The sequence below is a fragment of the Mustela nigripes genome, chromosome 1 (assembly GCF_022355385.1).
Source record: "Mustela nigripes isolate SB6536 chromosome 1, MUSNIG.SB6536, whole genome shotgun sequence".
Taxonomy (NCBI): Eukaryota; Metazoa; Chordata; class Mammalia; order Carnivora; family Mustelidae; genus Mustela; species Mustela nigripes.
Window position 1 is genome coordinate 84,830,159 of NC_081557.1, and position 17,473 is coordinate 84,847,631.

At 54.1% G+C, this 17,473-nt stretch overlaps 1 protein-coding gene across 4 annotated transcripts in view; it reads right to left on the reverse strand.

Annotated features, from left to right (window-relative positions):
- PKNOX2 (PBX/knotted 1 homeobox 2) overlaps positions 1-17,473 on the reverse strand; it is a 251,533-nt gene that overhangs the window by 66,120 nt on the left and 167,940 nt on the right. For all 4 annotated transcript variants that reach the window (XM_059414406.1, XM_059414398.1, XM_059414381.1 and 1 more), the window contains one exon: positions 10,113-10,221. In XM_059414406.1, coding sequence (XP_059270389.1) covers positions 10,113-10,199 — 87 coding nt within the window. In that variant the 5' untranslated portion in view covers positions 10,200-10,221. The remainder of the gene's footprint in view (positions 1-10,112; positions 10,222-17,473) is intronic.

Here is a 17,473-nt window from a genome sequence, read left to right on the forward strand (position 1 = left end):
TAAAACACGTTGAGATGAAAGTTCATAATCCTCACCCCATCCTAAATCAGAGTGGGACGAGTTGACATTCGTGAGCTGTGTGTAGAGGAAGGCAAAATCCGCAGGCAAATCCGGCAGCCTCTCTGACAGTCTAATCCGACCAGGAAAATGGGTAGGAGATGCTTCACGGTGCGAATTGAGAAGCTCGGCTCACTTTACCTATCCCCGTTGTCCGCACTGACGCTGGCATGCCCACCCATGCTTTCATTTCTGCTAAGCACCACCCCTCCCCAGCTGGAGGAGGAGAGTGGCCCCTGATGTTCTAATGAGCTAATAAAATACTTCTATAGGTTTCAACAGTCATCCCGTGCAATAAGCTAGTGTCCTTCCCAATTTGCACGAGAAAACTGAAGCCCACAGAGACAGTTAGAGACCACAGACGGGGGCGGGGGGGGGGGTGTGTGTGTGTGTGTGTGTGTGTGTGTGTGTGTGTGTGTGTGTGTTTAAATGTTGGGGCGAGAACCAAGGGCTTTTTTTTCCTTTGAAGAGGAGAATGGGAAGACCTCCCCTGCCTGGACCCCATCCTCTGCTCCGTCTTCCGTCTTGTCTTCCGGTCAAGTGATAAAGGGGACAGAAAGGAAGGAGCCAGAATCAGGTGGAAGAGTTACTTCTTAGCCGTGCTGGGCGTGGGGAGTCTCCACGCAGTTTCTCGCCTCCACTGCGGCCCAGCGAATCCCCATCCCCCAAGAGGCAATCCGCAGACAAATCATTCTCTAAACACTGGTCACAGGTGATGCGAGTAAGGGTCCTTCTGTGTGGAGCCCAGGCGGGAAGTATGGGTGGTTCTTGAACTGAAGGCGGCCTGTGCTGCTGGCTTCACTCCCTCCGAGGGGCCTGAGCCCCAGGACCCCATCACACAGGGCTCCAAGCCTTCCATCACCAGCTGCTGTCAGCCTCTCCTCAGGGCTCCCCTCTTTTGCTCCTGGGAGGTGGGGGCCGGTGGCTCAGGATGAGGGATGACTCCGGAGTCCTTCTAGCACCCCACAGAAGTGGTTCATGGGAGACACTGGCATCAGGTAGAATGGAATCCCACCTTTGTCACTCATTACTGGCCAACCCTGGATCCAGAACTTCACCTTCCTAATCTGTGACATGGTGATGATGCTTCCTGCCTCCCACTACCACGGTGAGAACCGCTGCTTCCTCCAGGGGATGCTGGCTGAGCCTTGGCAGCGGTCAGGTCTACCTGCTCTGTGCTCCCACGGCCCTGGCATGCTGTGCAGCCACATGGACAGATTTGCCTCTCTCCGGGACTAGCTTGCAGGCCCCTGGAGGGCAGGGCTGGGTCTTTTCTGTTTACTCTTGCAGCTTGGGGGTTGACAGAGTATCCAAAACACCTCTTGAAGGCAGGGATGACTGGTGGGGAGGAGGTTGGCTTCCCCTCCAAAGATAGCTTTTTGGCTGCATATTTACCTTCTCGACACTGAAGGCCTCAGGCCAGCCGGGAAGTCAGAGTTGCTGACTGCACACTTCGGGAGTGGGCATCCAGCCCAGGGCTGGGGAGAATGGGACAGAGCATGACACGCTGGCCTGAGCATTTCTTCTCGACATGCCTCTCTGCCTGTGTGACCTGGGCAAGTTCCTCAAACTTTCTGATCCAGGGCCCTCACCTATAAAATGGGAACCCCAGTACCCACAGTGCAGGGTTGTTGGAATTAGATGAGATAATGCGTGCAAAGCAGCCGGCACTTATGAGACAGTGCATAGTAGTTACCATTAATAGACTCCCCAGTCTGGGGCTCACACTCGGAGTTGGTCTCTTTGGCTTCTGTTCCACGGGCTGCCTAGGTGGTCCTGCCCTTGTGAAGGGGACCCGCTCTCTTGTAAGCACCCCGGGGAATGGGGCAGGCTTGGGCTCAGGCACAGGGAGGGAGGCAGTTCCCACAACTGCCCACAGTTCGCAGAGGAAGTATGTGACTCAGTTCGTCTGAGCCTCAGTTTCTCCGTCACAGACAAATGGGGCTCATCATCTCTTTTCTCAAGGCTTCAGTGAAGCCGCTCGCGAGGGTGAGTAGCACAAAGCGAGTGCTCAGTAAACCTCGTTTCTAACCATTTTGCTTATCTTAATCCTTTCTGCTAGTCTTCCCTCCAAATCCAAACTCCACTCCCTATCCCTACCTTGCCCCAGACACCCCAGCTCCCACACTGCCCATTTCGCACCCCCGGATGCTTGGCCTCGCTCTTGGTGGTGACTCTAATACCCAAGAACCTCTGAGTCCTTTCTTCCCACCCTGGACAACCTAGGCCTGCAGCTTCTCAGTGTGACTCAGCAAGGCCACCCCTCCAAAGAGGACACCCCGTCTTCTGAGCCCTCCACCTGACCCGGGCAAGGAGGGAGCCTCCCATTCCTGGTGCCCGCCCCACCAGGCCACAGAATCATTGTGTTCTGGAGAACACGGGGCTGCAGAGGCCTGGCCCACGAGGGGCTGCTGAGGCTCCGGGAGGGCTGAGCTGCGCTTGTCTGGGAGCTGGTACTCTGTGCGGTGCCCGGGCAAGCTAGCAGGGAGGGATCTGGCTCCCTCAAGCCAGGACAGAGTCTAAGGACCTGGAAGGAGGTCAGGGCTTGAAGCTATTTGGTAAATATCAGGTTTGGCCTCAACAGGTGGGAGGCAGCAGGGGGCAAGACCAAAAAGTGATGTTTTTGTGGGGAGGGCACAGCTCCCAGGGTGCTCCAGGCCTGGTCCTGCTCCCTGACCCTGGTTTTGTCTCTGGTACAGCACCCTCCCTTTCTGTTGTACCCTGATCAGACTCTGCCGTGTAGGGTTGCCTGAACATGCCCGATGATTTACCTCCTTCTGCCTCTGCTCCCGCAGCTGCCTCAGCGGGAAATGTCCACGTTTCCCCGGCCCTGCCGGGGAACCTACCCGTTTTCAAGTCTCAGCTGAGCAGTAAGTCTCCCGAGAAGCCTTTCCCAATACTCCATACCCCCTCAGACCTAGGTAGCCTGTGTATGCCTCTAACCTAAACGCCTGTAACACTTTGGGCCCCTTCATTGTCTGTCTTCCCGAGTGGACTGATGTCCCAGCCCCCATCCCATCACCATGCCTGGCTTACAGTAGGCTCCCATGCGTTTGTTAAATGCCTGAATCGCTGACTGAGCCAGTGGATGAGAGAGAGAGAGAGAGAAAGAGGTGTCGAAAGGTTCAGGGATCCAAAATCGGGGAGGGGTAGACAGGGGCTCCTCTAAATGTCCCCCAAGCCCCCAGTCAGCATAGGACGGGGAAGAGCTGGCTCGAAGCGGCTCCTGGAACAGCAGACCTAGGTCCCCTACATTCTGATCCCAAGGCCCGCTGGATAGAACGAACCACAGGAAAATGACTTCGTGGTGTAAAATGAGGGGTCTTAGTTAATTAATTAGTTTTAAAAGGGTTTGCAGGCAGTGGTTTTCAAAATGAGGCTTGTAAAATGTTCACTGGCCCTGTCTGCACTTGTGGGGTGTTAGTGACATGTGGCTGTTGGGGGCAAGGCTGTGAACTTAAATCTGAGCCTTGCTTCCCTGCTTTGGGCGTTACCAGGCAACTGTCTGCTCTCCTCACTTCCCATCCATCTCCGGAGGACTCCTCACTTGTGTAACAGTCCCAAACCGCTGATTTCCAGTAGGTCCAATAGTGGGTGTATCAGAATCTCAGTGTGTGTGTGCCTCTTTGGGGCTCGTGTGTGTGTGCAAGGGGTATGTTCACAGCTAGAGACATATTTGATCATGCCTATCATACTCCTAATAAAAAGCAGAGTAATGAAAGTTCAGCACAATCTTGGCTACTGAAGACGTACAGAAGAGAGCGAGTGAAAACTCAGCGTCAGGGTCATGGAGGTAAAGAGGTCAGGAAGACTGCTCTGCTTTTCCTGCCCACACTTTCAACAACCCTGTGGGGCGGGGAGGGCACACATTATTCCCATTTTATGGATGCAGAAACAAAGACCCCAGATGGACTACAAGCTCATCAGGACAGGGACTGTGCATACAATATGTATGCCTTGTACCTAGGACAGTGTCAGCAAGCTCACAGAAAGCACTCAGTATTGAATGGATGCATGGACAGAAGAAATAGTACTGAAATGACTGGCCCAAACGTATGCCATGCATCAGCAGTGGAGCTGGGACAAGCTCTGAATTTCTGCCATGTGGGGTCATCCCACTCCTCCGGACCGCAAACTCCAAGGACAAAAAGCACCCTTGGGCCCTCCCTTGCCCATCTCTCTCCTTCTAGACCCTATAGACACCTAGGCTTCTAGAAGATCATACCGGAAGGGAGGCAAAGCAAGTTCAAGTGCTCCCTGGGCCCGCTACGGACTTTGATCACCTGTTCCCTGATTTATTTTAAGCTTTGTGTACTTGGGCCATTAACTATTTTTGTTGCTGTTTGGGGCAATCACCCTGCTTGGAGGCAAGAGGATAAACAATGAGATCTCTGTGTTTTGGGTAAATTTCACAACTCAGGTGTAAGTTCATTGAATAAAAAAAAACCTAGGCAAGACTGGTAGAGTATCTCTTCACAAGCTTAAAAGTCATATTGCTAGCCCACCACCTCCTCAGTGAGGGCACCAACTGAGTCAGACCTGAAGGTTGTTTTGCCTCTGACACAACGAGGAATGTAGGTCTTGAGTGAGTTGGAGTTCAGGGATACGTCCAGCTGAAACACATGGGTGGCCCAAGCAGGCCAGGGACAGAGGTCATTGCACAAAGAGAAGAAAGGCCCAGCAAAAAAATAAAAAAAGAAAGAGAAGAGTCCATTTTGAGGAGTCAAAGCCAGGGAAGGCAGGTTGCCCATATGGTCCCTGGGGTGTTGCCCCCAGGGGCAGAGGGACCCGTCAATCACAGCCACAGAAAAGGCTTAGGGGGACTTTCAAAGCTGCTGAATTAACTCTATTGCTGCAAAGCAAAAGGCAGGGGGCTCCAGCCCTTAAAGAGATGAGAGGAATGTAAAGTGTGAAAACATCTGAGCTCGCTCTGCCCGGCACAGCTGCACGGCCTGGCTGGGGGCCATTCACAGCTAGGGGCCCCAGCCACCCCCTCTGCCTCCAGCTAATGAAACCAGCATGGGGATCCTAATGACTGATCAAAGCCCATCCAACTTCCCCAGGACGTCTGCTCCCCTGGCCCTGCCCAGAGTGGGAATGGTGCTGTGAGAGGGAGGGGAAGAAGGTACTTGGTGGTTGGGCATGGGGGGTGGGGCAAGAGAGGCGGGTCTGGCCAGGTCTGACCTTCCCCTCTCCTGGCTGGCCTAAGCCTTCGCCTTCTTGCCAGAGAGGTGAGACAGCATCATTCCCACTCCAGATCTCCAGGCACAGTTTTCTGGGTCCTGAGCACCAGTCTTCTCACTCTGAGGGCTGGCGGGAGGATGCAGGGGGACAGAGGAACACAGCTTTTGTCAAAGGGCCCCAAGCCAATGCATGATTTCCTTCTGACGTGAGCTTCTGGTGCTGGTCTGACTTTCCCTGCCTGGCCCCTCTCTGCTCACTAACGAGGCTGCAACCTGGGTGAATGACCAAAACCTTTTTAATGTCACCCATCATCAAGTCATGCTACTTTACGTACCAGTTTGTTCCTAAAGGGGTAACTGGGTGCCCACACCCACAGGCAGCTGCGCCTAGTGGGACAGACTGGGACCGGCCAGGATGTCTGCTTTCTGGTCAAATGCTCAAGCAGCCCGACATGCCGGGGACACACAGACAGAGGAATACTAAACACTGAATACATACACAAATAGACCAGATAAAATATTTGTCTTGCTTAGAAGCCAAGGACAAAGATATTTGTGGAACGGTAGGTATGTGTCTGTGTTTGAGGAAGCGGGGGCAGGGGGAGGGTGCTGATAGCAGGAGTTGGTGCATGTGGGGAGGGCAAGGGAGGGGAAGCTGTTGCTTTCACTACTAGATCCGAATGCTTTCCTGAAATTGCTGGTGGAACTGCAGAAGGGAGAACTTTGCTCGGTGGTGACATTGCATCTGGAATGTTCCAGGAAGAGGAAGAACCTGAATGACATTCAGAGATGAAGACGGAGTCCATGAAGGGAGGGTATACACTCAGGCATGAGGGGATGGCTGTGTTACCTCGAAAAGTCTGGGAGGGGGACTTGCTGGGATGGGGAGAATAGTAGAGAACATAGCTTTCAGAGTTCCATTAAGAGCAGCCGGGGGCTTGGGGCAGCGGGAGGAGGGGGCTGGGAAAGTCCAGGTGACAGATGGCCAAGCTGCTGCTGGAATGCAGAAGGAAAGAGACTCATGTAGGAATTAACAGCGTATATTGAACAGGGGGGACCACACACCTAGCTCGTATCCAGGTCTCCCTGGAGACAATGTTTTCATTAAATAATCACTGTAGAAATCCATAGTCCCCAGTGCCTTGCCCCCACATCTCAGGGCAGAACGTGAGTCTCTAGGATTGAGCTAGACCACGCTGGAATCGAGGTACTGTGGCTGGACAGTAGAGGGCGCTGTGACTCTAACAAGTTAACCAGAAGCCACCAGAAGGAGGAAGCAGGCCACAGGAAGGGTTCCAGTGGGTTGTTGGGTTTGCGCTGTCTAAACTCCTGGTTGGCCTTTAGTGTCCAATAAACACAGAGTGACATCCATGTAAGTAATCGCAGGGTTTCCCTAGGATGGACTGAAATAGAACGGAGGGGCCAGAAGCTTCTTTGGCCATCATACCATTTGGCTTGTGCCCAGATAGCAGGGGGCGATAACCATTAATGCTTCTCTCCTGAAATGGGAAGAAAAAAAGCCTCCCTCATTTTTAATAACTTTATTCCCCAAACTTCAAAAAATGAAATTGCCAAGTTAAGAACTTGCCTTGAAAAAAAAATTCTAATTTATTATAAAGAAGGTCCGGGGCTTGGGAATTTTTTAATGCAGATTCCTAATTTTCCAAAGTGAGATTCTCCTGTGCATTTGAATAGATTATGCTCGGTATTGCTAGCCCTTAGCACAACGGGAACATTATTAAAACGATTGCATGGGTCTCAGAGGAAGGGCTCTGCTTCTCGCTTCCTTTCTCATTTTGGGGACTTCGTATCAGAGACTGTCCATTTTTGCCTGTGGAAGAAACTGGATTTCCAAGGAGGTGATACAGAGAAGTGCTCTGCTGTCCAGGCCTTGAGGAAACAAGTCAGACCGGATCCAAAAGTAATGAGATTAGATCTAAAGGAATAGAAGTAAGTGGGGAATCCTTCCCAGAGAGCCCCGTTTAGGAAGGGACTCCCCTGTGTGCCTGACCCATGTTCCTATTAGGCCCGGCTTTCCTGAGGACATTGAGTGTCAGAAAGCAGCTGGTTCTCTAGGATAATGAGCATGAATAGGGCAATGGAGCAGGGCTTCCCCTGAGAAGTTGGGTTCAGCCTCTTGAAAGCAGAAAGGGAAGAAGGCAGCAAGTTCCCCAGCAGAAGACTCACACAGAAGATATTCCTATGTGGGAGCCCCTCCTAGGAGCCCCCAGAAGAGTGTGGAGAAGGGACCCCACCCCCTAAAGAGCCAATTGGCCTCAAAGTCCAGTTCTCTCTGGAAAGGACAGCCTTCCCTGAGGAGGAGTCAGAGGTCTTTGCTCTGGGGATCTCACTCACCTCTACCATCCTGCCCCGGCCGTCTCTGCCCAAATGACTCCCCACGACTCCCCGTCCTGATTCAGTTTCTTTGGGAACCGCGCTGGCTCAGGGAAGGCCCATGGCAACCCAGCCATAGCCTAGTGGCCTAACCAAGGCCATCAGGACCCCAGACTTTGGCTCGGTCACTTGACCAGGGACGACGACACTTCCTGTCAGACACTTGTTCCCAGGGCCCTGGGGTTACAAATAGATGTGTGGCTTCCTCAGGGCAAAGTATTCCTTTGCTGTAAATGGATTTCCCAAGGTGAAGTCCTGGTGGTTCCTCAGAGAGGAGAGCCTTGCGACAGTTGCTGCCCAGGGCGTCTAACTCGGAGCCCCTAGATGGGGACCCAGAGCCTCGCTCCCTCCCCCGAAAGGCTCGAGCCGCTCACTGGTGACTTCTGGGGGCCCTAGGGCCCGAGAGCTGAGGCCCCACCTCCATCACATCCCTTAGCAGCTGGGATGTATTAGTTCTCAGCTGTATGCTGAGAATTAAATTAGGCTCCTGTACTTAACAACGCCCGGATAGCATTCTTGGACCACAGAGGCTCTGCTGCAGCTTTCCCGCTAATCCCCACCAAACCCAGACTTCTCCCAGCTGCCCCAGCAGGCAAAACAAGGCTTGGGGCCGGCGGGAGGGAGGCAGCATCCACCAGCTGTGCTGGTCCAATGCTCTGACCTCTTGGCCCTGCCCTCGTCTGTCCCCGAGCGTCGTGTATGAGGCCTTGGCACCCACCACCTGCTAAGGATAGGAAGTGACCCCACGTCTGTCCCCCATTTCTACTGTGAAGCTAGGAGAGTAGGATCTAACCACAAAAGAAACGGAGCCGAAGTGCTTGACTTTATCGGGACCCTGGGGGTCCCCAACGCTGCCCGAGCACAGGCTTCCTCTATTGAGGAAGGAGGAAGCTCATTCCCCATGATGACCTCTGTGCTCCTAGGTCTCCACAGGCCAGGCCTCCCGCATTTCATTCTGACTATGGAGGGGAGGGTCCTGACGTGGTGTCGCATGCCTGGAAGCTTTCAAATAGAGGGACCACGTAAATGCTGAGTCCGCCCCTGCAGTCATTCGTAGAAAGCTCCAGATGTGGGCAGGAGCTTGGCCGCATAGGAGGCTGGGTTGGAGAGAGCTGAGGAAGGGGTGTGGAGCTGACATGTTGGAGCACGGGTGGGGATAAAAGGACGTGTGTTGGAAGGCCGGAGAATGACAAGTGCTTTTGAATTTCCGGCGGGGAGAGGAGTCAGTGGTGGTCTGCAGGCTGGACGTTCTGTAAAGTGGTGATTTCTTGGGGGCAGGGGGAGGTGGGGGGAATCAGGGAAGGATGGAGCAGCGGCTGTATGCTCACACCAGGTTGCGGGGGTCTGGATCCTCGGACCTTATGTGATCAAATTCAGTCAACCCTGTGTCTGCATCTTAATACCCACCTCGTGCTGCACAGACCTGCTACGTAGTCCCTGAGAACGGCTGCGTGTGAAATGCTCAGGAGCGAAGGGCGTCAGACAGAGCTGCTGGTCCCCTGCACACAGTAGGCTTTCACTGCCCATTTGCCGGGTGAATGAGTGAACGAGGGCTCTAGCTGGGTCCGTTCACATTACAGATACTCACTGCCCCCTTACCAAAGTAGCACTCACTTGAGAGACCAGGGTAGAGAAAACAGGAGGGGGTGAAGGTAAGGGCAGGAGAACTGAGGCCCCTCTGACTGCACAGCCACATCACTAACTCAGGGTCTCCAAAGAACGAAGTACGGAGGGAGGTGAGCATGGGAGGAAGCACGGGTCCAAAGGGATGGTTCTGAAGGACCAGGGGAGCCCAACCCACAAAAGCTGGGCCGGGCCTCAGACGGAGGGGAGGAGACAACAGCAAGGCAGCGCGAAAATGCCACCGTCTCAAGAGGGGCAACCAGGATGGAGTCTCAGGAGAGCTCGGGGGGCTGTTGTGTCTGAGCTGAGGGATGGAAACTGGGAACCAGGGGGAAAGGGTTGGTGGACGTAGAGATACAGTCCTGGCCTTTTTCTAGGAAGAAGCTAACGGAATCCTGAAGAGAAGGGTGATTCCTGGAATGGGCAGGCAGAGTAGGATGGGACAGAAGGGCTCCAGTGACCAGTAAATGAGGGATCTGCTCCAGAAGAACCTCTGATTAGGGTTTCACCAGATACTCAAAAGCAGACTCGATTCATAGGCATCTGATCTCCCCGCATGAGGGGTTGGGTTGTCTGATGTCTGCTCCAAGAGGGAAGCAGGCTGAGGGTGGGGAAAGGACCATGACTGGGGGCTCCAGACCATGGTCCCCGATGTTGGTGACAGAGCTACCCAAGTAGGGTCCAAACCCGGTTTTCTCAAAGGCAATGGTCCTCCGGGGGCCTGTGTTGACCGGCTCTCCAGAGGCGGGAGAAGCCCAGAGTGTGGCCAGGAGATAGCTGGGGGAGGCCTCGCTCTGTCCCACCCGGGGAAGGCCACCGCACCCCCTTCCCGTCATTTGGTCAGTCGACACTCACCTGCGGGCTGTCCTGGTAGGGTGGGGGAGGGACATTCTGCGTGGCCATCATCGTCAGAGCAGGGGCTGGGGAGGCATGTTGCATCATGGGATTGATTCACATCGAGGATCTGTGGCAGGAGAAAGGGGGCCGCACCGTTAATAGGCTGAGCGCAGGGAGCCCTGGGGACCGGCCGGCTCAACATATTCTGAGGCCAGGCCACCTGGACTGAGGGCCTACAGCAAGCACTGGAAGCCCTTTAGGGGAACAAATGAAAGCTAAAGAGGAGAAGCCAGGGTGGGGAGGGGCTTTCTGAGCCATTTTGACTTAAAAGAAATGATATTCAAATCATACGTGAAACAACTGAACACCCCCCACTCCCCAGCCATGCTTTGTACAGCATCAGCTGGGGCCTGGTGGGCAGGGAGGGGCAAGGGAAGGGGAGCCTGGCTGGTGGCAGCACAGGGCACTGGCGGCAATTCGGGTATCCCCCAAGACAAGGGCGCTGGCCCTTTCCCAGGCTTCTGGAACAGCCACCTGGGTTCTCAGGGGTAGGAGGTCTCCTGCCCTAACTCTTCCAAGTCCCACCTCACTACCCCAGGGTCTGAGAGCGCAGGCTAACCCCTCCCAGGCGTGCTCGTCACACCCCCTAGTGGCCGAAAAGGGAGGTGGGGGTGCAGGCCTGCTCAGGCTGGAGGGTGGGGTGGCCAGGATGGGGAGACCAGTTGGTTTTCAGGGAAGGGAAAGAGGCTGGGGGACATCCAAGAGCCTGGGTGAGCCTCCCGTCACTTGCCGAGTTTTTCTAGGTGTTTGCTTGTGACTGTGGAGCAATGGATATGTCTGCGATGTTCTTTTAAGTAAGCCTCCTTAGCCTGTATTCAGGACGGAGTCACCAGCATCTTGGGGCCAGAGGAGCAGAGCCAAGACCACCCCCATCTTACAAACAGAGGAGGGGACAGAGGGTGTGCAGAGGGGGTGAGGCGGTGCTAGTGAAGCAGGGATTGGACCCGAATCTCCAGGTGCCCTGTCCCCCGCTGTCCTGAACGGCACTACTCCCCACCCATCACCAGTAAGTGAGCTGCCCCTCCTGGGCCTCACGGATTCTTCTTGAAATGGAACGTGGCGTTGTAAGTGGAGACAGCCTGGCAATACTCCCCACCCCAAGGAAACGGAACGCCCAGAAAGCTGTTGAGCTACACTAGATGCCCTGAAATATTTAAAGCTGGAAACCACAGGCTAGTTGCCTGCCGCAGGTCTGTCCATCATGGGGCCCGGAAACTCCTAAGAACCTCCGTGGGGCAAGAGGCCTGTGCTTCTCCTGGGTGGAGGGTGCTGAAGAGCTAGAAACATTTGTGAGCGCAGACTCAGAACTTCCCTTCCCTCTCCCTGAGTGCACTGTGGGGCTCCCTCCTCGTTCCACTGATGCCTTCCCATGCCTTCCCTAGGGTCTTCTGGAATGTTCACATATGTGAATTCTGTGGTAATGTGAGGGTGTTTGGAGCTGCCTAAGGGAAGGGCCTGGTCTCCAGCACCCTGAGGGGTGTGTGAGTATGAGACAGAGTGTAGGTGTTTTTTCGTTATTTTTCAGGAAAAGGAGGAAGCAGGAAGGCTGGCCTGACCTGAGTCTCCAGCTATGCTTGGACCTTAAGTGCATGCGGAAACACGGGACGTGTAGGTGTTCATTCACGGACTATTTATTTATCAAGTGTCGTCTACACGCTAGGAGGTGTGGGAGAATAAACAAGAGGAGGCAAGCTCTCCTCGGAGTGTTATCAGTCAGGGAGGTGATGGCCCAGCAGGCAAGAAGAAAGAGAAATGAAGAGAAAGGAAGGTTCCGGAGGAGACCCCAAAGGGACAGAGGGCTTCTGCAGGGCCTGCAGGGCATCCCCTGGGCCTCTCTACCACCTCCCCTCGCCTCCCCTGGCTTTACCTCAGATGACAGACCACCAGGATGTCTTTGCAATAGAAACACTCAGGGTCTCCCCACCTCGCACACACATGAGGCACCCAGATCCATTCTGTATTTTTGTCAAGAGTGTCAGAAGGGAGACCTCGGGGGAGCCTGTCACTTCAGGCGGGAAAACCATGTCTGTCTTCGCGGCTGGCTCTTTGTCTGGGTGGCGGTAAACATCCAAGGAAGGCAAGAGCAGAGCAGAACATCTTCCCAAGGGAAAAAGAGGATAGAGACTCCCTGAGATGTCCGAAGAAACTTCCAGAATGAAGACATTTGAGAGATTAAAATGAGTGAGGAATCTCTGTTAGACACTGAGGGACAAGAGGAAATCGGGATATTTCAGGAGTGTGTTAGGCTCAGCCTTTCCTGGAACTCTGGCAGATGAGGTAACTTTGGTTGGGGCCTCAGGACCTGCCTTCACACCTCTTCCTTGGAGCTTCCTTGGAGCTCCCTGGCGGGAGAGAGAGTGAACCACTGCAGGACTGTAGTGCCAGCAGCCTCCAGAAGAGGGAGCCTGGGGGCAGAGTCTGGGGTGGGAGCTCCCTACGTGGTTTCTCCTCTTAGGGGCAACGGGTTCCCTTTAACCTTGGGTTTGGGTCTTGGGGTAACCTCATTTCACGCAGGAGAAAGTCAGTAAAGGCAGAGCAGAGGACACTTAATGAGGAGGACTGGGGCTAAATAGAGGGGTCTTTAATTTGCTTTCCTTTGTTCACTGTTCAGTGAATGAGAGCTGGGGTCATTTTGGAGTTGCTGTCCCTAGAAATATATGCAATGGCAGGAGGGCTACCCAGCCTGGGGGCAAAGAGAGATGGGTGAAAGAGGTCTGCAGCCAGAAGCAACCACCGACGCCCAAGCTGAGAGGAGATTTTTCAGTCTGGAGTCTGTCAGGCTGGGAGCTGGGGCCAGACCTGCCTCGCCAGAAGACACAAGAACAATTTTCTGAGGACCCAGATGGCCTTTGCCCCTCCCCTCCCCCTCTCTGGGGTCATCACAGGCCACTAGGCCACTAACCCATTGCCCTCTGGGGGCTTCTCCTGCCAGAGAACAGGAGGACTTTTCATCAGGGGCTTAAGTTTCGTCAGTTCTCTGCTCACTCAGGCACGGAAGCTTCTGGTAAGGAGACGCTAGGGGAGACCCCACACCCATCTCCGGAAGCTTGCTCTTTTCTTCACACCACTCCACAAGCACAGGCACTCCCCCGTCCTTGGGGAACCCCACTGGCGAGGCTTGGGGGAGCTGAGGGATGTGTGGAACCTCCCTGGAGAGAAGGATGTGGGGATCCAACTTCTCTTGTCTGAAGCTGGGCGCAGTGAGACTCCGTAGTGGGTGGAGGGAGCTCCCTGAGCTATCCCTGCGTACCCGGCCCTTTTTACACTTTCTTCGGGAGTCCGGAGGGGAATAGTAGGCCTGGGCTCTAGAAACTGCAGTCTCCAGCTTCCCGCATTTGTCAGTGGCTCAGAGAGGCTGCTCCGCCCCGCGCAGAGGCCCCAGCGCTCTGTTACCAGACACCAGGGCACTCCAGGGAGCGCAGCCAAGACTGCAAATGGAGGATGCACGAGGAATGATTTACCATCGAGAAATTTCCCATCGAAGGCAGGCTCACGTCAAAAAAGATTGTTCTTAATGTTGAAAACCTTTATTTTAGGACAGCTGGGAGGGAGGAAAAAAAAACAAAACAAAACACAAAACCCTAATGCAACATTCAACCCCACAGTGATCTCCAAGAAGAAATAATGCGTGTCACTGATATTATCAAAAGGAGCTAAAACCGCCATTTTATAGAGCTCAGGAGCCCAGGAAGGCTGTGATGCACAGGTTGGGGGTGGGTGAGGGGACATCAAAAGACACCCCTTTAGGAAGTAGGAATGGGCAGCCAGGAAGCAACCACTCCCTGTCTCAACTCTTGCTCCCTCAGCCCTGTGAGGTGAGGCCCTGGGTCTGTAGCCCCAACTCCAGTGTGTTGACAAACAGGCTTAGAAAAAAATAGCAAGCTCGTTAGGAAGGAGCTCATTAGGACTTGTTGACATGAAACCCATTAGACCAATTAACATTCCATTAACGGCCTGGGGCATCAAGGGGTTAATGCTGCCCGGCAGTAATTGGGCTGGGGTGCTGGGGTTGGGGGCTCAGGGCCTTAAGGATGAGAAACAAAGTCTAATTGGGAACTCTCTGGCCAGCTGGCCCGACAGCATTTGTTCTCGCCCTCTGACCCTAGCAGAGACTACATTGTATCTGGCACCCGCTTGGAGGGGGCGGGGACAGGACCGCTTCCCTTTGGCTCCTCACAGTCCCGCCTCATGGCCCTAGATGGGAGGCTGGGCGGATGGTGGGCACCGGCCCAGGTGTGGAAGTGTTTCCATCCTTTCCTACCCTGATAGTCCTGTTTTCTTCATCCATCCCTGCTCCCACTTCTGGTCCAGCTTCTCTCTTGGCGCCCAGGGAAGCAAGTTCCCTCTCCTCTCCCCGGCTACCTGTGCGTGACTCCCGCTTACAAAAGCTCTTTGGAGAAGCGAGAATTCTTGAGGCCCCAGAACCTGATTCATCTGCAGAGTGTTGTAGTTTAGGGCAGAGGGGCGAGCGGAGGGCACACTGGCCCTGGGTCTGTCTTCCTTCCTCCCTTCCCTCCCTCCCTTCCTTCCTGCTATCCTTCTTTCCCTAGCAAGGAAGCTAAGACACACTGAGGAGGGCCCCACAGAAGCCCTTCTCTTCTGCCCTCTGACACACACCGGCAGTATTTTCATTATTTTCCTTCCCTAGCTACACGTAGAGGCTGTGGAAGTCCCATCCCCTGCCTGGGCCTCCTTTCCCTCTTTTCCTAAATTCCCTTGCTCAAAGCCTGTGCTCAGGGTCAAAAAGTCTGGAATCCTCATCTAGCTCTGTCATGTATCTGTGGCCAATACAAGTCAAGTTCCCCTCTTGGACTGCAAAATGAGGGATTTCACCAGAATATTCTGGAAGTCTTTGCCCACGGTGAAGCCCTCAACACAAGCTTGGTTGAATGGAAGGGAGATAGTTGGATAGTAGCTTCATTTCTTTTTCTTTTCTTTCTTTCTTTTTTTTTTTTTTTTAAGATTTTATTTATTTATTTGACACACAGAGATCACAAGTAGGCAGAGAGAAAGGGAAGCAGGCTCCCTGCTGAGCAGAGAGCTGGATGCGGGGCTCGATCCCAGGACCCTGGAATCATGACCCGAGCAGAAGGCAGAGGCTTTAACCCACTGAGCCACCCAGGCTCCCCTCTAGCTTCATTTCAAAGGCTAGCCAGCTCATGTCTTCTCCTCCTCAGTGCCCATTTGAGAGTGAGGGAGAGAGGCCCCTGAGGCCGGAGAGCCAGGAGCTCTCCTCAGCACCCCCAGCCCAGAAGCCCCCCTCCCACCCCCTATCCCCAGGCCAGGGAGGGAGCCCTCTGAGCAGCTGCCCAGGCCTGGGTTCTGACATCTAGACAGATTTGCAGGAGACTGAAATAACAGAGTGAACTCAGCAGGAGAGACCAAAAGGCTGCATTAGTAACCTGGCTGGCTGCATCTTCTCCCTCCGGAGCTGCCGCCTCGACCCTGGCGCAATCCCCTTTATTTTCCTTCCGCCTAGAGAGAGCCTCGTCCAAAAGGAGTCTCTGGCTCAGATCCCTTCCCAGAAGCGGCCTGTAGGTGGCGCCTCAGAGCCCTGCTTTAATTGCATTATATAATAGAACCTGTTTACTAAATCATGTAATCAGTCGCCTTAGGATTTACAGCTTCGGATGTGTATAGAGAATTGGACTTTGAGTCAAATTTAAAAACAAATAAAAATGAGAGGCAGCTGTTGCTGATAGTGTGATATTCATCTTTTGGAAACAAATTCACCCCACTGCTATAAATTATGCTTGGAAAAAAAGTGTTGGTGGTGGGAAGGAGTTGGCTAGGTCTCCTGCGCTGGCAACTCAGAGCGATGAATCTTGAAATAACGGTGTCAACCTGTCACTGATTTCATGTGACTCTGTGGATTTATCTAAAGAAACGCAGGGGTGCGTACACACACACACACACACACACACACACACACACACACCAGATTTCTGCGCAAAACCCAGGAAGGGCTAGAAATCTTGAGATTTGGAGGAAACACCGTGGTCACTGTGTGGGGTGTATGAAGCTAGCGCTGGGTGGTGGCGGGTGGGGCCACGGCCGGGACGGTGGAGAGCATGGAGGTGAAAGGGAGGTTGTAACTCTGGGCTGGGAAGCTTGAAAATGTGAGGAGGTCTGGTTGACTTGTCTGCAAGTGAGGGAGAAGCGAAGGGTCCTTGAGGAAGGAAGGGAAGGGGCCAGCCCCCCAGGAGCCTCCCAAACGCTGGACCGGGTGCTCTAGGAATCGGGGGGGAGGTCAGGGGCCCAAGGATTCAGGGGACAGGAGTGCTGTGGCCTCATGGATGATGCTGCTTTGCCCCATCTCTCTGACCTCGGGTGCTCGGGGTGAGTGGAAGTCCTCAGGTCTGATAAGAGCAGGCTCAGAGTGGGGCGTGAGAGCCAGAACTCTACGTTACCGAAGGAAGCATTAGGTGGAGGGAGACCCTAGCAGTCTTTGCACTCAGGAGCAGACCCCTGCCGTCCTGAAGGCTGGCTGGCTAAAGGTCCAAAATGAGCCACTGCTCCACCATGACCCAGGTCTGCATGGACACTGCACCTGGTACAGAGCCCCAGGTCACTGCAGAATGCCCTAGCCAGAAGGACGACTTCCCTGGTGCCCCTCTGGTTCCTGCTTGGATATCTCCATAGGAAATCATTTTCTACTGACTTCAGCAAGAGAGGAACTGAGGCCACTCAAACCCCTTGGCTGCCTGCAGCTCTCTGAGCGAATTATCATTTACTACCTTTCTGAGAAGCCTACTTGGGTGGTGGTGCCGGGTCATGCCCCGTTATGCTGGTCTCCAGGGAACAGAATGGAGACAGAGCAGAAGCCAGTGTGAGCTTTCAGAGATGTGAAAATGTCTCTCTCCCCCTACCTTTCTCTCCTTCTCAGTCCTAACTGCCAAGTGGGGCAAGTGGTCTTCAGAAGGGGTAAGAGCCTTCTGTGAAGTCAAAGAAGCCAGAGGCCCTCCTGCTCCCCACACAGGGAGGACAGTCTCTTCCAAATGGTGTTGGTCCTCCTCCCAAGGGTCTCCACTCCTCTCCTTCCCCTATACCCAAAGCCATTTTGCAGTTTATCTTCCTCGTGGCTGGGTCAACAGATCATTTATGCACTCTGAACCCCAGCTGAGAGACCCTGTTCTGGGAGCTGGGGTGGTTAGGAGGCCCCCTGGATCCCTCTTGCCGCAGTTTAGGGAGGGGATGCTCAGGAGTTACAGAAGGCAGAGGGTTCGACTCTGCGCTGGCTGTGAGTGGGTCTGTTGGTGGTCACAGACCACAACACCCCCTGACCACCCTGCCTAGAGGGGAGCCCCCCACCTCGCCCT